This window comes from Cynocephalus volans, chromosome 13, assembly GCF_027409185.1.
Source record: "Cynocephalus volans isolate mCynVol1 chromosome 13, mCynVol1.pri, whole genome shotgun sequence".
NCBI classification, from domain to species: domain Eukaryota; kingdom Metazoa; phylum Chordata; class Mammalia; order Dermoptera; family Cynocephalidae; genus Cynocephalus; species Cynocephalus volans.
Window position 1 is genome coordinate 109,070,191 of NC_084472.1, and position 26,356 is coordinate 109,096,546.

The window sequence follows — 26,356 nt, forward strand, 5'->3', positions numbered from 1 at the left end:
AGAAAAAATAAAAGCCAGAAGATAGTTAAAGTGCTAAAAGAGAATAATTGCCAGCTTAAAATTCTATACTCAGTGAAAATGTTCTTTAAAAGTCAAGGCAGAGTGAAGACATTTTCAGGCAAACAAAAACCGAGAGAATTTATTACTAACATATCTGCATTAAAAGAAATACTAGAAAGATTTTTTTTTCAGGCAGATGAAACCACAGTAACGCAAGCAGGAATAAACCGCACCAAAAAGGTAAAATTTATGGGAAACTCTGAATTATTATCTACCACATAAAACTATACTAATATCTTATGGGGTTCAAAATATATAGAACATTAAATATATGTTAACAATAGCACAAAAGCAGAAGGAGGGTAAATGGAGTTAAAGTGTTTTAAGTTTCTTGCATTGTCCGGGTTGTGATGTAAGTACTAATGTAAGAAAGGTTATAATAAAAAAATGGTAGCTGTTGCAATATCTAGGGTAATCATTGCGCTTGCTTTGGCAGCACACAAACTAAAATTGAAATGATACAGAGAGGATTAGCATGTCCCCTGCACAAGAATGACACACAAATTCTGGGGGTAATCACTAAAGGATAATAAAAGAATGTACAAATAGCAAAGTAGTATAGTAGGGAAATTTTTAAATGCCTGATTAATCCAAAGAAGGAGAGAAAACAAAACCACAAAAAACACATGGAACAAATAGAAAGTAAATTGTAAGATGATAGGTTTAAATTGTAATATTAGTAATTACTTTAAATATAAATAGACCAAAGACTCTAATTAAAAGACAAAGGACTGTGAGACTGGATAAAAATAAATAAAAATCCAAGTATATGCTGCTTATAAGCAACACACCTTAAATATAAGAATACAAAGTTCCGATCAAGATGGTGGAATAGACGGTCCCCAGCATCACTCTCTCCCACAAATCAACCAATTTACAACTATAAAAATGTAACATCAGACAAGCTGGGGCCTCTGGAGCTCAGGGGAAGAGGAGGAGAGACCTACGGAGTTCATGAAAGCAGGAGAAGACATGATGGAATAAAGAAAAAACTGCTTGGAGCATTTTGTGCCGTGGCCGCTTTAAGGCTGAAGCTGCTGAGTGCTTGGAGCAGGAGCCAGCAGAAGCCACAGCTGTGCCCGTCAGATGGAGTTACTTGGAGGTGGCAGGGAAGAACAGGGCCTTGGCAGCCCCCAGGACAGCAAGACCACTGATAGGGTTCCTGTGGACCCACGCAGGAGCAAGGAGCCAGAACAGCTGAAAAAGGGGAGTCTTTCAGAGGCCAGAGAGTCATCACAAGGGGCATAGCCCGTCCCATGGGAAGTGTTTGGAGCGTGGGTGGTGGGGGAGACAGGCCCCCCAGGAGAACACTGGGACACAGCAAGGAGAGGCTATCCACCCCCCAATCAGCACAGAACCACTCAGAGAAGACTGGTCAGAATTGCATGGGATACAGTTTGATGAAAAAACTCAGGCCCAGGTCAGAGTTTCTACACAACCCAGGTGCACCCAGTCTCTGGAGAGCCAGTACCTATAAGGTCAACCGTTAAACCCTGAGCTGCACGAAAAGTCTCCCCTAGGGAATCAGCAGCAAAGCAGCAATTTAGCTCAACCACACAGATCAAGTACTGGTTCCCACAGGAAGTTCCCCTTCTTTAGAAGTAAGCAAAGGACAAAAAATTAGCTCTAGCCCAGGTACATGACCAGTGCCTCAGGGCCTGCCAGGGGACATGAGGCATGGAGCCAGGGACAGGACAGCCCGCCCACAGCCAGGCACACTGCCAGCACCAAGGAGCATGCCAAAAACATTGCCTCCATGTGGGTGGCCCACTACAGCCACAATAGCCATGGCTGCTGTGAGAGCAGCCAGACACCACAACCACCACGCAGATGGTCCACCAGCCACTTGAGTGCACTGACACAAGGAGAGTCACCAGCAGAGATAAAGGAAAGAAGAGGACGTCTCTCTCCACAAAGCCCATTCCAGAGTGACAGAAGAAGCATCTGCTCTGTGATCATATTGGGGGACCTGAACACACCTCTCAGCACTGAACAGGTCATCTAGGCAACAAATCGACGGAGTGACCATTACTCTTTCAGAAGGAAAGAAGAAATCCAGGGTTATCAGTGGTGGGAGGGGGAGGGGGAAGGGGATGGGGAGAGACTGGACGAGGGGCATAAAGAATAAGTACGATTTGTAACTATATACATACTAGTAATACTGATTCGATCAACATGTCAATACTGAATCCCAAAAATATGTATAATCAATTATGATTCAATAAAAAATAAAAATAAATAAATAAAAACTAACAAATAAATAAATATAAGAATACACAAAAAAAGTTGTGTGGCAGTTTGAACACATAGCCACAAATTTGGGAGCTCATTAAGAGGTGGGATCTATCTCATAAAGAAGTTGGATCCATCTTCCCTTCCCAAACTGAGCAGGCTTGTGGTTCCTTTAGCCAACAAAGTATGACAGAAGCAGCACAGAAAGGCTATGCAATTTATGCCTTGTTTGGTGAAAAAGTCTCTCTTGGACCTCTGAGCCACTGTGTAAGAAGACTGACCACCCGAGGCTGCTGTGCTGTCAGAAAACCCAAGCTACGTGGAGAGGCCATGCATGGGTACTTCATTAGTCTGTTTTGTGTTGCTATAACAGAATTACCTGAGACTGGGTAATTTATAAGAGAAAGAGGTTTATTTGGCTTACGATTCTGGAACAGCTGCATCTAGCACAGGCCTCAGGCTGCTTCTACTCATGGTGGAAAGTGGCAGGGAGCCAGCAGGTACAAGCAGATCACATGGCGAGAGGAAGCGAGAGAGGGATGGGAGGCGCCAGGGTCTTTTTAAACAACCAGCTCTTGTGGGAACTAATAGAGCTAGAACTCACTCGCTACCCCCCTCCCCCAGGGAGAGCATTCATCCATTCATGAGGGATCCACCCCCATGACTCAATCAGTTTCCAGCACTGCCACATTGGGGATCAAATTTCCACATGAGTTTTGGAGGGGACAACACATCCGAACTCCATCAGTACTCCAGTCAACAGTCCTGGCTGAGCCCAGTCTCAAGTTATCTCAGTCCAGGTACCAGACACCTGAGTGAAGAAGTCTCCAGGTGATCCCAGCCAAGACTTCAGATAATGCAGAACAGAGATAAGGCTTTCCTGCTAAGCTCCGTCTAAATTCCTGGCCCACAAAACCTATATGCATAATAAAATGGTTATTGGCTTATGCCACTAAGTTTTGGGGTGGTTTTTTATACAGCAACACATAAATGGAAAAGGTTGAAACTAAAAGGATGGAAAAAGATACACCAAGCAAACATCAATCAAAAGAAAGCTGATGTAGCTAGACAAGTATCAGACAAGGCAAACTTTAAGGTGAGTAGTTTCACTGAATGCTATTTCCTAATGATAAAGGGTCAATTCAAACCAATTCTAAGCTTTCATACACATAATAACAGAGCATCAAAATATATAAAGCAAAAACTGACAGAACTAAGGGAGAAAAATACAGATCCACAAGTATAGTTGGAGATTTTAACATAAAATTTTAAAGAATTGAAATAATTCAGAGTACATTCCCTGATGATAGTGAAATTGAGAAGTCCAAAATGGAAAGATAGCTAGGAAATCCCTACACGTTTGGAAATGAAGTAATATACTTTTGTAAATAACCCATGGGTCAAAGTAAAAAAATAATAATAATTAAAATATCAAGCTTCTAGTTTGTTTGTTTTTTTTTTTTTTTTTTTTTTTTTTTTGTCGTTTTTTCGTGACCGGCACTCAGCCAGTGAGTGCACCGGTCATTCCTATATAGGATCTGAACCCGCGGCGGGAGCGTCGCCGCGCTCCCAGCGCAGCACTCTACCGAGTGCGCCACGGGCTCAGCCCTCAAGCTTCTAGTTAACAACAAAAAAATACCATCAGTAAAGAGAAAAAGCAAGTCACAGAATGGGAGAAGGTATTTGCCATACATATATATCGAGGTTAGAAAATATTTTGAACTAAATGACAATAAAAATAAGATAATAGAAATTATTAGGTGAAACTGAAACAGGAAATGTATAGCCCACTACACCCACTGAAATGACTGAAAACATTTTTTAACTAACAACACCAAGCATCGGCAAGGATGTGGAGCAACTGGAACTCTCTTACACCACTAGTGGATATGTAAATTGGTTCGTCTGCCTTGGAAACTGTTTGGAAGTACCTGTTATAACATGTACAAACCTGGTGACATAACAATTACACTCCTCTTATGCCCAACAGGAATGAGTACATAGGTGTCCACCAGAAGATGTGGACAGGAAAGTTTATAACAGCTTTATTTACAATAGCCAGAAAATGGATGCAACCCACATGTCCAATAACAGCAGAATGAATGAATAAATTGTATGGTTTATTTATACAATGAAATACCACTCAATCATGAAAAAAAAAATGAACTACTACATATAACAACATATACCAGTATAAATGCATATAGCAACATGGATAGATCTTGCAAAGACAGTGCTGACTGAGAGAATGCAAACACAAAATTACATTCCTAAGAATTCCAAACTAATCTATGGTGACATAAGTCAGAACAGCGGTCACCTTGGGGTGGGGGGAGGGGGTAGAACTGATGGGGAAGGGACATGAGGAAGGCTTCTGGAGTACCAGTAATATTCCATGCCTTAATCCAGGTGTGGTTACATAAGTGTATACTTTGTAAAAATTAATGAAGCTATACACTTAAGATTTGTGCATTTTATTATTATGTATGTTATACTTCAATTTTTGTAAAACCCATGTAAACATAAAATTCCAAATAGTGGTCATGTCTGGAGGAGACACCAGGAGATGGGAGATAAAATTGGAGCACGCAGACGCTTTAAATCGACATACACAACAATGCATACGCTCTTTTGTATGTATCAAATACTACATTAAATGCTAATAAACACATTATTTTAGTAAAAATGAATCACTCAGATATTTACAACCCATGTACTAAACTCAGGAAGAATTTTTTAAAGTAAAATTTATATAAATGACTAATTTAAATACAGGAAGACAATTGCATTAATTTAATAAGTGCCCTCCTAGCATCACGCTGATCCTACCTTCAAGAGACACCCCGGAGGTAGAACAGTAATAGTGACCGGCATTACTGACTATATACTGTCTGTTGGGCACCGTTGTGAATGCCTCACATGCATTTGATGGTCGTACAACCCTGTGAGGGGGGACTGTTTTCACCCCAGTTTACCACATGGGGAAACACACACAGGAAGCTCAAGTGCTTTGCCCGCGGCCTCGCAGCAGGCGGGCAGTGGAGGCCTCGCAGCAGGCGGGCAGTGGAGGCCTCGCAGCAGGCGGGCAGTGGAGCCCGCGTGGCAAGGCTGGATTTGGACGGCGGTCTGGCTTCAGAGCCCAACCACTCTGCCTCTTGTAAGGAGCACACTTCCCGTTTCCAGGAGCTCTCAACCACACCCCAACTTCTGACAAGGCCTGGATAGAGAGTTCTGCCTCACAGAGAGGGGTGTTGTCCTGTGTCCCTAATTACAATGACAATGAATTACGTTGTCGTTACTGCCAATAACAATAAACGTTAAGCCCACACTGTGCTATGTCACAGAGCATATTAAAAAGTTGCTATGATTAAACAGTTAAGTTTCTTAATCCCAGACCTTCGCTAAGAAGTAACCTGGATAAATTATCTTTTCTCTCTGAACTCTCTGCCAGCCTTTCTTTCCTGGCTCTGGCACTTGCCGCTTCATCGGTGTGTTAGATTTATTCACGATCCGTGTCTTATCTCTCCTCTACAATGACGGGATTTGTTTTCAGTTCTTCTTGGCTTCCTTGTGGTGCATGTCACTTAGACATGGAAGGTGCTTAGCAGATACCTGTTTAACGAGTGAGTCCATGGCACACAAAGATGAGGTCTCACGCGCAAGGCCTTTGTCAGAGCTCCCTCATACCCTTCGACCTTGCCCACCACATTCACTGCAGTATCCCCGGGACTTAGAAAAGTGCCTGTAAGTCGTCAGTGCCCCCGAAACAGCAAGCCTGGGCTGAATGAAGGACAGTGACAGTGACAGGCAATCCTGCACGTCGTACCGTGTCTGCACCACTCTTCACCCGTGAACCGCCTCGCCGATGCCCCAGATGGGTCAGCACGTCTATCAGCTCCGGGGAATAAGGAATCTGCTGCTGCGCTGCTGGATCTCGGTGGCAGAGCAGTGTCGTTTCCAGCCGGTGAGGACGGCCAGCTTGAGAGAGAGCCCCTGAGAGGACGCCCGCTGGGCGCCGGTGTCGGTGGTGGCCCAACTGTGGGATTGGCAAGGAGCAGTGCTTACCATGCGTGGGGGACGGGCACGGGACTCTTCAGGAAGTTTCTTTCCTTGTCTAGAGCTCCCTTCCTCGCCTGCCTTGCTCCACCCCTAGAGATGGGGAAGGCACGCGATGGCCCTTTCCACACAGGGACCATCAGGAGGCAGAGCGAGCGACTCCTTGGGGCACCCTTGTAGGGAAAGACTGTTCTTCCCTTCCCTTAAAAAGCAGGCCTTGTTCCTCCAAGAGGAGGCCTGACCTGCCTTCTCGCCCTCTCCCCGCCTTCTCCTCCGGGGCTGTCCCTCCTCAGGCCCAGGCTCTGGGACACCCTGTCGCCTCTTCTCCCCACCCCCACCGTCCCCGCCTGCAGTGGGGAAAGTCAGAAGCTCCTCTCAGGGGCAGAGAGAACCTAGAGCCCACCCGCAGAGCCCAGGAGAAATGCCCTGGAGCCAAGCGTCTCTCGGGGACACGCTGAGCAGAGCGCGACAGGCTGGCGGGGTCTGTGTTCACGCCCGGCTGCAGAAAATCAAGTTGTGGCCACCACGAGCTTTGCTGTGTGTCGCAGGGCATGGCCCAGCAGGACCCTGGGCTGCTCCCTCCTCCCGCCACTGTTCCCTCGGCTAAGTGACACTTGGGGGATGTCACGGATGGGAGGAGAGCTGAGGACGCATCGCCGGCCTCGGTCACTCTGACTCTGAGACTCGAACCTCATGTCTGAGAAGCTGCACGCAGGGACCACCTCGTGTCCTCGGCACCTGTCCAGCGCTGGTTCTCGCCTCGGTCACTTCCATCGCGTCCGTGTCCCCGCTTTCTTCCGTGTCCCTGCTCCAGGTGGCGCAATCCAGTGCAGGATTTGCACCGCCCTGACCCTGAGCCGTCAGGAAGGAACAGCCAGATTAATGGGGTGGGCGGGCTGGGGTAATAATCGTTTGTTTGATGTGACAAGCCTGATAGGCGTTGATTTACTTGCAGACTGATGGGCTTTTAATTGAGCGCCTCTATCCCAGTCACTTCAAAGGCAAGGGACCGACGAGGCCCGTCAGGAGCACGCCCGGCCCTGCGGCACAGGGACATGTGTTCTGTGGCACTCACAGATGGCCTTTCCTCTGCAACCAGGGAAGGCCGCCCTGCTCCTGCCTGGAGGCCCCGTGTCCCCCAGAGGCCGAGTCTGCTCCTGCCCGCCTCGCTGGGCCCGCTCTACCCCAGGCCAGGCCACCTCCACCTCCTTCCTCCCTCTGCTTAAACTCTGCTTTTTGCATCCCTTCCCAGCTCTAGGCCCCTTCCTTCTCTCTCTCAGACAGGCCAGAACAGGTGGGGTGGGCTTGTGATGTCCCTGGACTGCCACCCTTCTGCTCCCAGGTTGCAGGCCCTGCGCCTTCAGACCAGGGCACCCTTGGGAGGCTCCCTCTCCTGCAGGCAACACTGAAGACCTCCGGGCCCAGGCCTGGGACCGAGGCCCAGTGGAATGTCTGACCCATTCTTGTTTGGTCTGGAAGACACTTTGATAGTATAGGTTTTATTCTGTTTGAAATTTTAGAAAATATTCTTTATCAAGGAAGCTTCGTCAGAATGGATTTGCTTTGGTTTAGTTTGTTTTGTTTAGATCCTGATTTATTGCTGCTAAACTTTCCTTATTTGTGGAAAAAGATACAACCAAAGCTGTCATGAAGTGTCAGCTCATTTCCTAGGGTGGGACCTCATCCCCACCCGTGGGACAATCCCTGAATTCTAGAGGAAGTGTGGAGGATACTAACATTTATAAGCACATGTATTTCACAGAGCCTAACTTATAGCTTAGTAGGACCACAGTCCGTCACCCTGGGAGAGGTGACAAGGAGGGACCCTCTAGAGCAGCCCACAAACTTCCTCAATAGGTTGGGGGGGATCAGTGAGACCCCCGCCAGGAGGAGCTTCGTGTTCTGTCTTTAGTGCCCCTTCAATGTCTGTCCGGAACTGTGGGCATGTGCTGTTCCATGTGGTCTCCTTCCCTTGGAGTAACGTGTCCAATCACACACAGCGGAGCCCGGCTACAAAGACAACCATAACTCACACTTGCACACATGACCTCATTTGGAAAGTACTTTCACATATATTATCTTAATTGATCTTCCAACAACTGTGAGAGGTAGGTAAGTGGGATATTCCCATGCCCATGGGGCAGATGATAAAACTGAGACTCAAAGGTTAATGTGCTCCTAAGAGGCAAAATTGGGTCCCAAACTTGGACATTCTGCCTCCAATTCTGCTCCTTGTTCTACCAGCCCTCACTGCATCCCAAAGACAATTGTCCCTTTCCTCTTGAAGCTGCGTTTTCTTACTCTTAACAGGGGGGTTGTTTCTGTTTCCCTTTCTCTTTTTCAGGTCCTCCCCTGACTCCCCACCCTCCTGGCTGAGTGTCCAGGGACAGAGCCTCCCGCCCTAACCTTGAGAGGCCAAACCTCTCCCTTTGCCTCGAAGGTCACTTCCAAACCCCGCCTGGGAGCATGAGGCTCCCTCAGCTCTGCTGCCCCAGCTTCCCCCCACTGTCCAGATCAGAAAGGGCCACAGGTGGAGATTCTCTGCATTGAGAACATGTCCACTGAGCTTGTTCAGGGATTATCATTTGAAGATCCCCACAGACTCTTCCCAGAGCCATGAAAACATGTGTCTTTCCTGACCTGCTGAGGGACTTCTACTACTACAGCCATAGTGCTGAAGCACGAGATATTAATTACCTCTCCCTTTGCTGCCTCTATGCCTTGAATATATTTCCACTGATGCACTTAATACCCTGAGATATTACGACTTGTTTACATGTTGGTCTCCTCACTGGAGAGGCAAGTACATATCTTTGCATATTACATCCCCGGTGCCCATCAGTGAAAGTTTTGCTGAAATGCTTGTTGCTGAAATATTTGTTGAAAGTCAGTATAGTGTAGTGGTGGAGTCAAATAGCCTATGACCTCAATCCCAGCTCCACTACTTGCCAGCTATAGCTTGGCAAGTCATTTAAATGTTCTATGCCTCAGTTTCCTCATCTGTAAAATGAGACCAAAACAGTCCCTACCATATAAAGTTAGTGTGAGGCTTTAATGAGTTAATGACTTATGTCATCTGATCCACAATGCACCATTATTTTATGTCTGACAAAGAAAAAAAAAATGCTGCTAAGTAATCTGTGACACATTGCTTTTTTTTTTTTTCAGTGTCAGACATGTTAAAAATGTGAGAAAAATGCATCTCAAAATTGATTAAATACAACTATGTAAACCCTTAGGACAGCAGCTGACATGTGTGATGCTAGCAAAGCTGCTGTCACTGTGGTGGGATTGCATTCTCATAAGGACCCTATGATGCATGAGTTCAGCCTTATTTGACAGGTGAGGAAACAGAAATACAGAGAGATAAAGTCGCCTGACCCAGTTCACATAGCTCATGAGTTCTCAGCAGGCCCTTAGACCTGCCTTTGAGGTGCAACAATCTGTAGTTACCGTAGGAGCCTGCAGCCTCCCACCAAGCTACCGAGGAGTTAGGAGCTGTATTTTGTTCTCAGCTGCCTTAGCTTTCCTTAATCTACGTTTCCCCTCTGGTATAATTACTGTCCTCTCCCTCCCCCTCCTCTTTGTACTTGGCTTTGATCTTTTCACTTGTCTGTTAATGGCTTCAGGTTTTACTGTTTCTACGTTTTGAATTGTAAGCAACCTCAAATATTATGGAGGTAGGAGGAGTATAAATAAAGGTAACAACTGGCTTTTAAAGATGACATGTAGCAGGAAAGAAGTGAGAAAATATGCCACGATCACACGTGGGGATGTGTAAACTCCACGTGAACACCCGAGGACTTGCCCAGCAAGTACACACAGTGACATCTGCTCTCTGGCTCCCTCTGACCTACTACTGAGAGCCTCTGATAAACGTCCTGATGAAAATGCAGAAAGCCCCACTGGCCCCTCAAGCTGGTGTCTGCCCTACCAGACTCTCTTGCTTCCCATGACCTAGCGAGACCCTACGGATGGGGTGGAGGGGAGTTTTGGAAATGGGTTAGTTAACTCTTCTAGGACCTTCCCTGGCTCTGCTTGGTGCCCTCCAAAAGAAGCATCTACTTGAAAGAGAGTGTTTCTAGATCACTCTTACAATGAGTCCGAGGTAAGAGAGGGAATCCTTTAGCTCCAAATGGAACCAACGTAAAAGGTATATCACTGTCTCTAACATCGGAAAGGGAGTCACCAGAATATACCTTATTTGGAATTTTGGAGCAGTCTTCCCCCAACCCTCGTGGCAGCCCAGGACCCATGGCTATCGCGGGTCACGGGGTGATGCCACTCCTTCATTTCCCTCAAGTGATAAGCTCCATATTCTGCCCTTCTGCTGAGCTTACCAAGCTCACCTCAAGAGATAACACATGAAATATGGCACAGTATTGTACTGAGGTTTTTCCTCCCAAGTAGGGAGGCCATGGGCTGGCTAGAGGGATGTATCTGTGGATTTCCTTGGGTTAGTTAGGATGGAATCAGGGTTAATCAGGGTAGAGGGTGTTTTTCCAAAACTTCTCTTGACTATCCCGTAGGCCCTGAGACCAGCTTGGTAAAGAGCAGAACTGAAAGCTAGGTGAGAAGGGACTCTGAAAGCAACAACTGCATTGAGGAACTTTGCCATGGGACAGAGAGAAAGCATGCCATCCCTCAGGACCCCGGAATAGGGCCTACCGTCCTTCCAGGACTGAATAACACGGACTCTGGGCTCAGATCCATCGGAGAAAGATCTATCAGCAAAGGAGCGAAAGATGAAAATGGTGCTCAGCTCCTGGTTCATGCACATGGAGCTCATCTCTAAGGCTTCCAAGAAAGCAGTCGCACAACAAATCCCTTCCGACGCTGTCTGTACCTGAGACTCCTGTGAGATAATCCTCTTAATGGAATATTTAAGAAATCGGATATAAATCACCAACCTTTTATCTCACCTGCAAATTCACATACCATTGGATGTATTGTGCGTATGTCAATCTACATATAGATGGTTGCAGATGCATTTTTGAGTGGATGTTGCCATGTTTTCAGGCTCAATATTTTTCTCAATACCTAAATCTATTTTTTTCAGGAAATATGGGCACGTCAGAGCCCAGAAAATGGATGTACCTAGAGACATTTTGAAATTAAAACACACACACACCCTCTGAAAACAGTTTTTGTCATTTGCAGCCAATAAAAATGCCTATTGTTATGACGCGCTCATAAATAACTTGATTTTGGCATATGCTTTCATACCAAACAGAAAACGAATAAATTAAATTTGATTTACAACCTTTTTCATTTTTATTAGCACTGCTCTGAAGAGTTTATGTAAGGGACGTGCCAGAGCAGTTATGCCAAATGTTTTAAGGAGCTGCTATTGATATTATATAAATTAAGGTGTTTTAATTTGCATTCTTTAATTAACTAAATACTGGCATAAAAATAAAACACAAGGGCGGCCTTGACTTATTGCCTCTATTAAACTGCTGACATCTCCAAAAGATGCTTTCAGTAACCCCGTTCACGTGGGCTGGGAGGGGGATGTTAACAAGCTCAAAACGTATGTAGCTAAGAAACCACTATCTGCTTTACTTGCACAGTGGTGAGGGAGTGAATTCGGGTCCCAGGTCTGAGCTGCAGGGTCACTGTGTGTGGCAGACTCCTGGGTGCAGGAGCCTGGACACCTACTGCCTTTGCTACCCAGGGCTGAATCCCTGCCAATCGGGAAGAGCCGAGCTGGTTGAATTAGTCAGATAGATCCCATATTGACATGGTCAGACCAGAAACCACGGCGAGGAATAGTCACAGATCCTTCTGGCCCATTCTCTGTATCATACTTGGGCTATTAACCCTCAAAAAAAGAAAAGTTTTCTAAAAAGTTGTGCCAGGAGTACTCCAATTCCTTTCCAAAGCCCATGTTTTGTCACCACCTCCAGAGACTTCTTTATAATTCACCATCACAGTGGAGACAGCAGCTTCTTTCCAGCCTAAGTACAAAACTTCTCTCTTTTCCCCACTTTCCCTCATTTGTCCCCGACTTTTGCTCTCTGTTTCTCCTGTCCTGTAGAGTCAGAATAAACTCTGGTAAGGTCTCGTCTTCTGTAAGTTTCCCTCCAGACTTTTAGGGAAGAGCAGCTGTAAGGAGAAGATTATCGTTTCCAGTTGTTGGCCATAGGAAAGGGATTTCTCGTCCAGCACAGGCTGAGGAAACGGTATTTCTCTTCCCTGGACCCACAGGGTCCTCCATGAGCCTTCTGGATGACAGCCTTTATGGTTCTCTGCCGTCCTAAAGATGCCCGTCTTGCATTTTCTAGACTGGGTAGCACCATGTCGAGAGCAGAGATCCGGGGGCCTAGCAGCTACCCGTGAGGTGACTGGAGCCAGTGGGCAGCAGAGGCGGGGCTGGCAGGCACAGCGCACCTTTCCCCTGGCCCGGCTGCCTTCGCACTTCATGCAGCTTCATTCGTCTCTTCTGACAGCACCCAGTAAGATACAGTTCAAGGGAAACCCACGTCCAGTTGCCCAGGTCTCTCTCTAAGTACAGTGGTCCCCCCTTATCCAGTTTTGCTTTGCCATTTAAGTTGCCCGTGATCAACTGCAGTCCAAAAATATTAAATGGAAAATTACAGAATTATGCTATGTTGACTTTTAAATTGCATGCCACTCTGAGTAGCGTGATGAAATCTTACACTGTTCCACTGTGTCCTGCCCAGGACTTGGCTCGTCACCTCTTTGTCCGGCACACATGTAGTGCATATGGGGTCAGTGCCACCCACGGTTTCAGGCGTCCCCTGGGGGTCTTGGAACACGCCCCTTCAGATAAGGGGGACTACTGTACCATCATTACACAATGTCCCTACCCCAGCTTTCTTCCTGGATGGTTTTCTTTATTCGCTCAAGGAATAAAGCATGAATTCCAACTTTTAATAAGAAAAACACTGTTCTCCTGTGCCAGCATCCTGTCCCCCTTCCCCCTCAAAAAATCGCACTTTCGTGTCGTTTCCCATCTTGCGGCTCCGTCAGTTGTTTTAGAACAACTGTTTTAAAACATGCCTCCTGTCGTAAATAAAATTGTCATCATACGTTTTGGCTGCAGTGGTGGAAAATTCACGCAGCTTAGAGAGGACAGAGACCTGCGAGAGCCTGATCGGGCCTGATGTGGAATAGGAACAAACGAGAAAAAGGACACATTCTGCTCGTGGCTTTTTGGTTCTGATGGTTTGGTTTTCTTGTTTTTTTGTTTGTTTGTTTGTTTGTTTTTAATCATTTGTACATTGGTTTATTTAAGTAAATTAATGAGAAAAACAAAGACAGCCTGGCAGGAAGCAGTTGTGTTGAACTCAGCAACATCAGGCCTTGGGAGATGCAGAAGGGCCACCTCAGGGTACTTGGCGCAAGTTCTTCAACACATGTGGGAGATATACTCAGCAGGAATTTGAATTTTTGTTTGGAATTTTACCTTCAACATTCCAGAGTTTAAATTTATCCTGACTCTACAAGCCCATGGAGACTCTGACCCTCCCAATCCTTCCTCCTAGTGTCATGGGGTCAAGGTCACTAGCAAAGACTGAGCTTTAACTCAGTGGCCCAAGGAGGCCCAAGCCCAGGACTGAAGGTGAGGGGACAAAAGTTGGGCTCAAGTGGTGACTCTTTGCATCGAGAAGCTGCACAAACCAAACACTTAGGAAACAGGATGCTCAGCTCCACTTTTTTTTCTTGGCAAATGGTTGATAAAGCAGAAAACTCATCGTCTCAACCTTTGTTGAGAAATCGTATAAATGTGTTCCTCTGTACCTTTGAATTTTGCAGGCAACCCCTATTCAAAAAATAAATAAAAATAAAAACAAAGACGACTTTCTTGCCTTAGTGAGCACTCTGCTAACAATAATTGTTTATTACACGGTCTGATGCCTTCCCATTCCTCGGTGGAAATTTTTGGTTAGGACTGGAGATGAACCTCTACGGACACTACCAAAATCATTTTATATATTATCTTTGCCCTTTCATGAGCATGAACAAAAAAAGGTCTAGATAATGTACAGTTCTCACTAGGGTTCACATATTGAAAGTTTTGCTACATGGACATAGGTACAGGTCTCTGTCGATATCTTAGATTCTTTTAGCCCAGACTTAATTATTCCTTCTTCTCTTACCAAATGAGGGAGAGGGTGTGAAGGAGAGGAGAGCGTGAGAAACGTGCATGTTTTCTTAAATCCAGAGATGAAAGTGGAATAGCTTCTTATATGAGCCTTCATAGTTCTCCAAATGAATGTGACCAGAAGGTCCCAGAGGTATCTGCCATGTCTTCCTGCCCAAGTCCTCCAGCTGAACTTCTAGCCCACTCCAAGGGCATCCTACCGACTTTCTGAAAAGGGGCTTGTTTTGAAAACATATAGCTTTTGACCCAACAATTCTCCTAGGAATTTACCCTCTAGTTGTGCTAGCACACATGGAGAATGGGTGACATATATAAATATGTACATACACATCATACACATTATACATATACACACACGCACACATTATATATATATATACACACACACAGATACATGTGTATATACACACACACATGCAGTAGGTCCTCCATATCTATGGGTTCTGTATCCCTGGATTCAAACTACTGCAGATCAAAAATATTCAGAAAAAAAATCACAATGTTCTAAAAGATTTGAATTTGTAGCATGCTGAGTACTACACTGAATCTACGTGAATGGAGTGACATAGAGGCATTGTACTAAGTATTATGAGTAATTTAGAAATGATTTAAAGTTCACAGGAGGATGTGCGTAGGTTATAAGCAAATGCTATACCATTCAATATGAGAAACTTGGGCATCCACGGGATCCTGGAACCAATCCTCCATGAATACCGAGGGATGACTATATGTGTGTATATATGGTTATTCACTGCAGAAGCAAAAGATTAGAAACCACCTAAATGTGCATCAGTAGGGGACTGGTTAAATAAACTATGGCACATCCATGCAACAATGCTGTGAAACTGGAAAAAATAAATAAAACACAGAAAGAAGCCCATTATGCAGTATCCAAAATATACTAATTTGGTTTTAAGAAGCAAGTGCAGAGCAGTTTGCTAGTGTGTTACCATCTGTGTATAAAAGCAGGAAAGACATATATGTACTTGCTAATACATAAACAAAACATCTCTGGAAGGATAGACAATAAATTCATAGCATCGGTGCCCTAGGAAGGGACTCTAGGGTCAGAAGGTTTTTCTTACTCTACATTCTCATAGCTTTGGAATTTGGTGTCATGGGAATGTACTTTATCATAGATGAATAAATGTATTTTTTAACAAAATAAAAAGTACTTTTAAATTACTTTTAAAGGAGGCTTATTATGTAACCGCCCCTCCCCCACCCCCTCCAAATGGATCACTCTGGTTTGGGCCATAAGCTTGGTTGGGACCCTGCTCCTCAGGTCTCCTTCTCTGAGAAAAGGCTGGCACTAGGGCCACCAAGATAAACACTTCTTCAAATTTTTCTGACATCTTGGAATTTGGTTTCCTCAAACACAGCTTGTGACAATCAAGCCACACTGCCTGAGCAACTCTCCTCTTTTCTCGAATTGTGATTGTTGAGATGAGTTTGGAGCTGCAGATCCCAGGTAGCTGGGAGGCTGGCCTACAAAGCGGCCTACATTAGACAAGTTTAGAGTCTAAGCCACCAGAAGGGGGAATCACAGAAACATCACCACCTTCACAGCTGAAGCCCACAGGAAGGGTCAAAAGAAGGTGTGATACTGGCCTGTGCAACTGAGATACTCACAGTCCACCACCCGCAAGATCTTCTGGAGAGCCTGGAGTTCCCATGGGTTCCGGAAGGTGGTAGCTCAGCACATGGGGCAGGGTGGTGGGGGATGCAATGCCAGTGGGTGAGCACGATCCCTACATCCCATTTCGGGGTCCTTTCACACTACTCCTGGATTACCCTTATAAGGAAATGAGCGCAGGTGCATGAACACACCTAGAATGGTGTTGGGCATCCAGAAGATTCTCAGTTAGTGTTAATGGAAATCTGAGCTTAACTTGGAGTAAGTGCACTTAAGAACAGGGGCTAACTGAAATATGAGATACTAAGCAGGACTGAAGTTTGGGCCTCCTGACTTTTTTTTTAATCTTTAAAAGAAGTACACAGATGCCCAAAGGAAAGGGCTGCCCTGACTTTCAGGAGTTGCTGGATGTGCATAACAGAGATGCGCAGCTGGGCTCGCCAGCCTGCTCAGGTCTTTACTTGCCACGGGATCACCTTGGCCTGCACCTACCAAGTGGTCAATAAACAGTAACTGAATGTCTTCAGTTTCTCCTGCTGCTTTCTCCCCATTTTAAGCTTCCCTCTCCTTCCACTCTGAGGAGTGGCTCAGGACCCAACTATCTGGACTTGAATCCCAGCTCTACCACTTTCTAGCTGTGTAACTTAGGCAAGTTACTTAGCCTCTCTGGGCCTCCGTGCCTCGCCTATACAATAGGCACAATAACAGTGCCTACCTCCGGTTTGTTGTAAGACAAATGAGTTATTACATTTAAGGTGCTCAGAACAGTGTCTGGCACACAGTAAGTGCTCAGTCAATGTTCTTATGATCCTGGGTGGAACACTGTCTGCTAATCGCAACTGAGGTGTTGGCTGAAAACAAGACTGTGACCTCCCAGCAATATTTGCAACTTAAAAGAGGAATCTCTGAGAAACTTGAAGGCCCAAAGAAACAAGCAGTCAAGGGTGAATGCCGAGGGCTACTAGGGCTGACTGTATCAGGACGGGTCAGGTAAAGGCAGGGGAACTTCAAAAGCACACCTACTGCGTGCCCCTGGCCAGGCTGGCCCTGCCTATCTCCCCAGGGGCTGATAGGAGATAAATGAAACCTGGTCTTCAAAGCAAGCTGCTCAAGGACCAATCAAGCACAGGCTTGAGGAAGATAAGCTTGGTCTACACTTCCTCCCCCCCACATCTCTAAAGGAAATTCTTGAGGGAGGAAAAGGAGTTAATTTCTCCTTTTATCAACGGGAGTCACCTCCCACCCACACAGCCATGGGCAGGCAATGGAGGCCAGAGACCAAGGACCAGGGAGGAAGTTAGGAGCACAGGCCTTGTTCTGGGCCCCACTCTGCCGGCAGTTGGCTGTGTGACTTTAGACTCACCCTTAAGATCTCGGAGTTTCTTCATCTGTCAGCAGGGACAGTAACACCCACCCAGAATAACTCAGAAAATTGATGTGAGATGATGGACACAAAAACGCATTTTGGAAAAGATACTTTAGCATGTTTATACAGTCAACATTTGGAAAAGTGCAATCTCTTGGGGATATGGTGAGATGAGAAATAAATAAATAGATAGCCCTGTGCATGTAAAATTTGTATTCACTCACCAGCGACATTCACTGGGCACTTACTGCACTAAGACTGCAGGGATTCATATGCCAGCCCCGTGTCTCACCAGCTCTGACCTTGGGCAAAGTTTCTTAACCTCTCCGTGCCTCCATGTCCTCCTCTGTGAAATGGGTTAATAATTCAGGTTTCTGTAAGGACCGAACGAGACCGCACATACAAGTGTGCTGAGAACAGGGCTTGGCATTCAGTGTTGGCTACTGTGACAGTGTGAAGCACTCTGCTAAGCAATGAGAATACAAAGGACAAGGAAACACAGAAGCATTCGCAGTCCGGTGGGAGAGCAGACAAGTAACAAACAATGGCAGATGCCATGTGATAAGTGTCACAACAGAACACAGCACCACCGTGAGAACATGGAGGAGGTAGCTCCCTGAGCACTGGTGGAGCCGGCTTCCTGCAAGGCTGGCTGTCCCTGGTCAGCCTGTTTGCTCCCGCTGTTCCTTGGGGCCCCCTCATGCCCCAGGCTGTGTCTGAAGGCCAGGACGCGTGTTGGCGGAAGTGCCTGCGGGTGCCGAGTGCACTGTGCTAAAGCGGGGCTCCCGGCCAAGGCAGCAATTGCCAGCCGCTGAGAGATACTGAGCGCCAGGGAGGAAAACCAAGTTCTCTATGAGGCAGACTTTCAGAGTTCTTACAGCTTGTAAAAAAAAAAAAAAAGTAAATAGTTACCCAGTGAGATATTATTTCACGTTGCTGCCATTAGGGCTTGAGTGTGATGCAGAGGAAGGCAATCATTCAGGCAATTCTGCCTCAGCGAGGGCTGAAACCTACACATGAACCCCGCACAACAAATCTACCACCTCTAGCTCTCCACCTGACTCAGGCATATTTTTCCTAGGTGGCGAATTTTATGTAAATTAAAGAAGTTGGAAAAAAAAACTATAAATATTCACAATTTCCTAAAGGATTTTCTTCATGGCTTCTGAGGGGCAGTTTTAAAAAAAAAGAAGACACATTTGACTGGAGCCTGGAGAAGGGGTTACTCTCATTTCCGTAGAATTCCAGACAGCCTGGGCTCTGCTGGTCTGTTCCCAGCACCGAGATGTTCCAGGTTCAGTTGCTGACATGCCCGCTCCCCAGAGGCGTTGCCCTGCAGACGCACATGACGCAATCAACCGCAGCCATCGTTTACCTGGGACCTTTGTGCTAAGCACTAACCATGTGACGTGCATTGTCTGCTTTTGGTCTCTGGACTCTGAGGTGGCCACTCTTACCTTTCACATGAGGAAACAAGCTCAGGGAGGTTAACGCGTCCAGCAGCATGGTCCAGAGGCCTGGCTCCACACTAGGACGGCTCTGCCTCTCGCTGGTCATGCAACTTTGGGTGACTAACCTCTCCAGGCCTCACTTTCATCAGCCTCAGATGGGAATGATAACAGTTCCTGATGTTTATCAAGTGCCTGCCAAGCAGAAGGGTTACTCTTCACCGCAGTGTCATGCGGGTATTCTCAAGCAGCCCTCGCCCCGTCCTACTCTCAGGGTGGCCGCACGCTCCTGGGCAAGCTGAGCAGAGCCTGGATATTGGAAGGCCCCTTAGCCAAACCTCTGCCACTTTTTTGCAATGGGGGACTCACACCATATGTCCTGTACAGCAACATCTTACCCAGATTTTTCAACCACGCCCCTAGCACAGTGCTCTGCCCACAGCTAGCCCTCAATAAACATGGCCCAAATGAACACTAAGCCATAGTCTCTCCCAGGTGACAAGTCATTCCTCTGAAAACTGCACTTGCTTGCAGGCTACTAGGGCCCCGTTTAGGGCTCTGCATAGGTTAGTGTTTCAGCTAAGTGAATGTCACATTCTTATTGTAATAATCATCGAGTGGTGTTTTAATTAGCTCTCTGGCCCATTAGCTCTCTGGTTGTCCATTTTCTCTCCTAAAGATGGATCCAGTCAAAGAGACCTCGTTGCCTTCACCAGCACCCCAGAGTGTGCCCCTACCCCCTTGTGGACTCCCCACCTGTGTCCTACTCACTTTCCAGAAGGGGGTAAACAGGCCCGGCCTCTCCCTTGGTGCTGTCTGGTACCACTGTTCCCATCAATGATTATTACGCAGGCGAATTCCCCAGCCCTCTCCTGTCTTCTCTCCCTCCACTTCATCCACTCACTACCTCTCCGCTCTCTTCCTCTCCAAGCTGAGAGTACACACTCTACTGTTCTCCTTCCTTCTGCCCTCTCTCCCTTCTTCTGCCTCCTGCCCCCTCTTTTCCTTCCAAATTCCTAAATGCCTTTTCTCTCTCTCCCTCTCCTTTCCCTCCCAGCTTATTCCCCATTAATCATGTCTAGCACACATCTGCTTGGGCCTGAGAAGGATTTCTTGGCTCACTCTCACAGCTGAGCTGGTTGCAACATTAAGGAGTCTTTCATCTTTTACTGTGTCCTAGGTCTCTCCTCTCCCCAGCTCTTCCTCCTCCAAGGTGCCCACCAAGGCCAGCCCTCTTATAGCCTGGCTTTCTTCTGCTGTTCTCTCTGCACAGCAGTCCCCAAAGGCCAAATGGCCCTGTAAGTTGAAGAAGCCTTGCAGGGGACTTTTAAAGGTGGTGTTGGCAGTAACAGTAATGTCAGAACGCACAAAGGCTGGCATGAGGGGGGCAGAGCACACCACAATAAAATGAATGGGATCCACCCTCTTCCCTTCCATTCCTGTTACCCTCTTGCTGCACTGTGGGAGACCCCACCCACTCGGGGCATTCCTTGCCTTCGTTTTAACCTGATTAAAATTGGGGGAGGGAAAGCCTGTGTAATTTCTAAGAGGTCTATACAAAAAGTCCATGGAACGATTCAGATTACCTTTTAACTCTATTTTTCCACGAACTTTTTGAAGTACCCTCGTGCATACTGCCCAGAAAACAGTATGGACCGAGGGAATACAATTAGTGTCGTGTATGATTGATGTGGCCTGGTAGTGGCGCCTGCTGTGTTCTCCACTGAGCATGACAAAGGTTCACGGTTGTCATGTTTGTGATAGTTATTTCTCTCTGTTTGGAGAACCTCTTTGAGGTCACCTGTCCCCATCTTGGGTTCTCATGTTGTCTCAAGGCGTCAGTCCAAGCAGCAGAGCCAGGAACTGGTAGTCCTGCAGCAACACGCCCCGCGTGACAGGCCTGACAACCGGGTGATGGATCGTGACCAGGAAAGCGGTGCTCCAAGGGAGGCACCGACGCCGGCGCCTCCACGGGCCGCCGAGAGCACGAAGACGTGGTGTCCCTGGAGTCCGGTGCAGGAGGACCAGCTCCATCCGCCCCCTGATGAACGGTGGCCGGGAACTTCAACGCCAGGACTATGACCGTGTAAAACCCCGGCCAGGCGCGAAGCTGGCGACGCACGCTTTATCCAAGAGGCGCGAGGAGCCGGGCAGGGTGTCGTTACGGTTAATAAAAAGTTCTCCTCCCGGAATTTCCCCGGAACAGCAAGTGCCTTTTCCCCGCGCGAGGAGGACGATGCGGCGCGGCCCAGCTCTGCAGTCGGGGCCGACGCGCGCGCCTGGACAGGTCCCCCCCTTCTGGGACACCGGCCTTCCCAGGGATCCCGGGTTCCCCCAAAACAGCCGCTGGGCGCGGAACGGTGAGGGAACTGCACGGCCGTAAACAGGACACGTTAAGGAACCTGAGACACCCGAACACCGGAGCTCCAGGTCAGGGCGCGGGCACCGCTCACCGAGCGCGTCCGGGTCTTCGTCGCCACCGCGTCACCCAGACGGGGGTCCTCCCGCTTGCAGGCTTCGGACAGGACGGGCTCGGGGAGCTGGAGTTGCTCACGCCGCGTCCCGATTACTGTGGATGCCTCCAAGGCTCGGAAGCTGCCCAGAGAACGAGCAGGGCAGAGGCCGCTTAAAAAGGGGGAGCGGGGCCGGAGCCGCGCTGGGGAGGGGCCCGGGCTGCAGACGCGGCCCGAGCAGGCGGCGTCCTCAGCACCGCAGCCGCCGCCGAGCGCGCCCGCCCCCGGGGTAGGAGGGCAGGGCGGAGAGAGCGCGTCACGGAAGCCGGCGGACGGCGGGGCGCGGAACCCGGGGCCCCGGAGAAGTCCCATCCCTCGTGGGACCCAGAGTCGCGGCCGGCTCGGGGCAAGGGCGGGGGCGCCGGGGTACGGACAGCGGTCAAGGCCGAGCCGGTGGCGGAGCGCGGGCGAGGCCCCTTTAAGACGCCCCCCCGCCGCGGCCCCGCCCCGCCCGCCGCTGTCCCCGCCCCGGAGTCCCTCCGAGGGCTGTGATTGGGCAGGCGCGGCGATCCCTTTGAAGTGTGGCTGCCGGGCGGCTATTTGACGTGCGGCTCGCGGAAGGCGGAGGTTTTTGTGTGGCTCGGCGGAGCTAGCGGCAGCGGCGGCGGCGGCGGCCGAGGTGGAGGAGGGGAGCGGCAGGCGGCGCGGCGACCGCGGCCCCGCGCCCGACGCTGCGGAGCGAGCCCACCCGCCCCGGAGCTCGGCCCCCGGAGCTCCCGCTCCCTCCCCGCCCCCCCAGTGGCGCTGCCTCCTCCAAATGAGCGATTCGCCCGCCGGATCTAACCCAAGGACACCCGAAAGCAGCGGCAGCGGCAGCGGCGGCGGCGGGAAGAGGCCGGTGGCGCCGGCAGCGGTGTCCCTCCTGCCCCCGGCGGACCCCCTGCGCCAGGCGAGCCGGCTCCCCATCAGGGTCCTGAAGATGCTGAGCGCGCACACCGGCCACCTCTTGCACCCGGAGTACCTGCAGCCGCTGTCCTCCACGCCCGTCAGCCCCATCGAGGTCAGTGTCCCGGCCCCACTCCACCCCCGCCAGGCCCCCGGCCCTGCTCCCTCGCCCCGGCCCCCTGTGCGACGCCCCAGTCTGGCCGCTGGGGCGGACTGAGAAGGGACGGGGAGCGGGTCAGAGCCCGCCAGGGTCTCCCCGGGAAGGCTCCCCTGCAGCTCGCCCTTCGGAGCTGCGTGTTTTCTCTGGGGTTGGGTACTTGACTTTTCCTCTGGCACCCGGTTTCCAGGCCAAAGGGGTCCTCCTGGGCCTTCCCCGTCCCCTACCCCGGCTGGCTCGTTTTGGAGCCCCGAGCGCCGGGGCCCACTCCGCCCCTGTCCCGCCCGGGCAGGGCGCACGACGCGCAGGCCGTCCCGATCCCGGGCCTGTCTTCCCCCCGCTCCCCGGGCGCGCTCCCCGGGGGCCCCTAGGAGAGCGCCCGCTGCAGCCCGTCCTGTGGAACCCGCTTCCCCTCGCTTCTGCCCGCGGCGCCCACGCCGGAAACCCGTCCCAAGCGAAGTTCCCCCAAACTGAAGGCATGAGTTTCGCCTTCCCGGCTCCAGACGAGTCCCCTTCCCCGCGGTGGCCCTGGGCGAGCCCCTCGCACTGCCGGCTTCCCAGGGCCTGTGGCGCACGCACTCCGGCCCCGACCCAGGGTGGGCGCAGTTGCCCCGCTGCCCGCCCGGCGCCCGCGGTGGTCCGTAGACTCACGCCCTGTCCCTCCCCTTGCCGCCGTCTCCCACAGCTGGACGCCAAGAAGAGTCCCCTGGCGCTGCTGGCCCAGACCTGCTCGCAGATCGGCAAGCCGGACCCGCCGCCCTCCTCCAAGCTCAATTCGGTAGCGGCGGCGGCCAACGGGCTGGGAGCCGAGAAGGACCCGGGCCGCTCCGCCCCTGGCGCCGCCTCGGCGTCCGCGGCGCTCAAGCAGCTGGGGGACTCCCCGGCCGAGGACAAGTCCAGCTTCAAGCCCTACTCCAAGGGCTCCGGTGGCGGCGACCCCCGGAAGGACAGCGGCTCCTCGTCCGTGTCTTCCACCTCCTCGTCCTCCTCGTCCCCGGGAGACAAGGCGGGCTTCAGGGTCCCCAGCGCCGCCTGCCCGCCCTTCCCCCCTCATGGAGCTCCGGTGTCCACGTCCTCGTCCTCGTCCTCGCCCGGCGGCTCCCCGCCCCACACTGACTGCAGGAGCGGCGGCGGCGGCGGCGGGGAGCTAGACAAGAAGGACCCGGAGCCCAAGCCCAGCCCCGAGCCCGCGCCCGGGAGCCGCGGCGGCGCGGGGGAGCCCGGCGCACACGGCGGCGCCGAGGCTGGGGCCTCCGGGCGCAAGTCGGAGCCGCCCTCGGCGCTGGTGGGGGCCGGCCACGTGGCGCCGGTGTCGCCCTACAAACCTGGCCACTCGGTGTTCCCGCTGCCGCCCTCCAGCATCGGCTACCACGGCTCCATCGTGGGCGCCTACGCCGGCTACCCGTCGCAGTTCGTGCCCGGCCTGGATCCGGGCAAGTCGGGCCTCGTGGGAGGCCAGCTGTCGGGGGGGCTGGGCCTGCCGCAGGGCAAGGCCCCCAGCTCCAGCCCGCTCACCGGGGCCTCGCCGCCCTCCTTCCTGCAGGGATTGTGCCGCGACCCCTACTGCCTGGGAGGCTACCACGGCGCCTCGCACCTCGGAGGCTCCAGCTGCTCCACCTGCAGCGCTCACGACCCGGCGGGGCCCGGCCTCAAGGCGGGGGGCTACCCGCTGGTGTACCCCGGCCACCCTCTGCAGCCCGCCGCGCTCTCGTCCAGCGCCGCCCAGGCCGCGCTCCCGGGCCACCCGCTCTACACCTACGGCTTCATGCTGCAGAACGAACCGCTGCCGCACAGCTGCAACTGGGTGGCGGCCAGCGGGCCTTGCGACAAGCGCTTCGCCACCTCGGAGGAGCTGCTCAGCCACCTACGGACTCACACGGCCCTGCCGGGAGCCGAGAAACTTCTGGCCGCCTACCCGGGGGCCTCGGGCCTGGGCAGCGCCGCCGCGGCTGCAGCGGCCGCCGCCTCCTGCCACCTGCACCTGCCCCCGCCCGCCGCCCCCGGCAGCCCCGGGTCGCTGTCACTGCGGAGTCCACACACTTTGGGGCTAAGCCGGTACCACCCCTACGGCAAGAGCCACTTGTCCACAGCAGGGGGCCTGGCCGTGCCGTCCCTGCCCGCAGCCGGACCCTACTACTCGCCTTACGCGCTGTACGGACAGAGACTAGCCTCGGCCTCCGCGCTCGGGTACCAGTGACCACAGCCCGGCCCGCTCCGCGCTGCCCGCCCGCCTGCCCGCGTCGCCGCCGCCGCCGCGTCCCCCGCCGGACTGTGTATTTATTTACTATAACGTTCGCTTACGAGCTGGGAATATAAGTGCATTAACGGCCCACGTGACTCGGTGGTATGCAAAAGTCTGTGTCCCCAAAGTAATCATGTTAATCACACAAGTAACTTCGCCTCCCCGCCCCGCTTCCTTTACGTTTTTCTTTTCTTAGGTATGAGTTTTACATTTTTATGCCTTCTCCTTGTTTGTGGTTGGTTTGGTTTTAGGGAGAGGACGGAGGGTTGGGTCCCGGGGCTCTTCGTGTTTTGTTTTCCCTTCCTGGGGCTTCGTGCATGAGTCGTAACCGTCCAGCCCCTTCCTGCCCTCTTGTCTCCCTCCATTCGAGGTTCTGTTTCTCCCTCTGTACATTTGGGGGTGGCGGGGGCGAGCTCGGTGGCGGGAGGTCTTGAGCTCTGTTCGCCGGGACCTGTGCCCGGTGACCCCTCCCCAGCAACCGTCTCCTCCTAGGGTCCTGCTCTGGGCCCCGGCCTTGCTCCCCTACCTGGCTCTGAGCACGGAGAGCCCTGACCCCTAGAGAGGCGCAAACGGCCTCCACGAAGCCTGGCCGCCCACCGCACCCTCCAGACTTGCTCGGGCCCCTCAGGCCAGCAGGCTGCCCGCCGGGGGACCTGCAGGGCTCCTTTACTCCATTAAAAGTCCTGCAAGGCCCCGCTGGCGTGACACTTTGCTCTTTATAATTTGCGAAATGCTTTATAGTCATTGTTTCTCTCTCCCGCATTGGGCAGTGACCCCTCGCACTGGCACTGCGGGGTCACTGATTCTCGCTAGGTCCCTCCAAAGCAGGCCAGTCGCAGTGTCGGCGGGGACACAACCTTGTCACGGCCCGGTGGGGGAGGGGCGGGGAGCCAGGGAGCGCGAGGACCGCGGCAGCCCCGGCCCCTGTCCCAGGCGCGACCCGGCAGCGTCCCAGCGCTGGCCGTGGCTCCCGCGGGCCCGGGGTCTGCTCCCCACCCTTCCCGGGGGTCTAGTGCGGCAGAGCGGGGACTGCGGGGCTCGCGTGGGATGCACAGAGCTCCCCCTGGGTGAGACTTATTTTGTTAATAAATGGAATACTTGGCTATATCCGCACCGTGCTGTTTCTTGCCTGGCCCAGCGTCTCGCTTCCAGACCCCGGAGCAGACGCCCTTCTTCTCTTTTCTCCAACAGCCGTGGCTTCCCTCAGATTCCCGCTCAGGGACGAGTTCAGCGCCTTTCCTCAAGGAAGGAGGGAGGGAAGACACTTCAGCCCGCGCATTACAAATACAAACCATCTTTATTGGTTATTTAGCTCCCATCCTCACCCCAAAGGCCTTGACGTTTCTTGGGGCCAGGGCGGAGGGCGTGTGTCACAATGGATCTCCCCGGGGGCCTAGATCCGAGGTGCAGGGGACCGACGAGGCGGCAGCCAGGACCCAGGGCTCCAGCAGAGACTCGCCCAGCACCGTCCCGGAGCCCGGCGGGTGGGCGGGCGGGCGGGCGGGCGCCGACGACGTGCCTCCGGCGCCACCTGGTGGCAGCCAGACGAGCAACAGGCAGAGACAAGCCGCGGCGACAAGACCGGCCCCGACGGCAGCTTCCGCGCTTCCCACGCCCTGAACGCGGAGGA

At 51.4% G+C, this 26,356-nt stretch overlaps 1 protein-coding gene and 1 non-coding gene across 2 annotated transcripts; both read left to right on the top strand.

Moving 5' to 3' along the window:
* Positions 1-480: 480 nt before the first annotated feature.
* LOC134362249 (U6 spliceosomal RNA) lies at positions 481-588 on the top strand. Its single transcript, XR_010021530.1, has one exon. It is a non-coding gene; the product is annotated as a U6 spliceosomal RNA (small nuclear RNA).
* A 20,249-nt stretch (positions 589-20,837) lies between these two features.
* ZNF703 (zinc finger protein 703) lies at positions 20,838-25,833 on the top strand. The gene is made up of 2 exons (XM_063077338.1): positions 20,838-22,442; positions 23,170-25,833. Exons 1-2 carry the CDS (start codon positions 22,200-22,202, stop codon positions 24,679-24,681), a joined length of 1,755 nt encoding a protein of 584 aa, XP_062933408.1. The 5' UTR covers positions 20,838-22,199; the 3' UTR covers positions 24,682-25,833.
* Positions 25,834-26,356: the final 523 nt, after the last annotated feature.

What these genes read in the sequence shown, in the direction of transcription:
- ZNF703 (XM_063077338.1), top strand. Translation starts at nt 22,200, where the DNA reads ATGAGCGATTCGCCCGCCGGATCTAACCCAAGGACACCCGAAAGCAGC. An exon ending in CGCCCGTCAGCCCCATCGAG is followed by an intron (nt 22,443 to 23,169) that starts GTCAGTGTCCCG and finishes CGTCTCCCACAG; the next exon opens with CTGGACGCCAAGAAGAGTCC.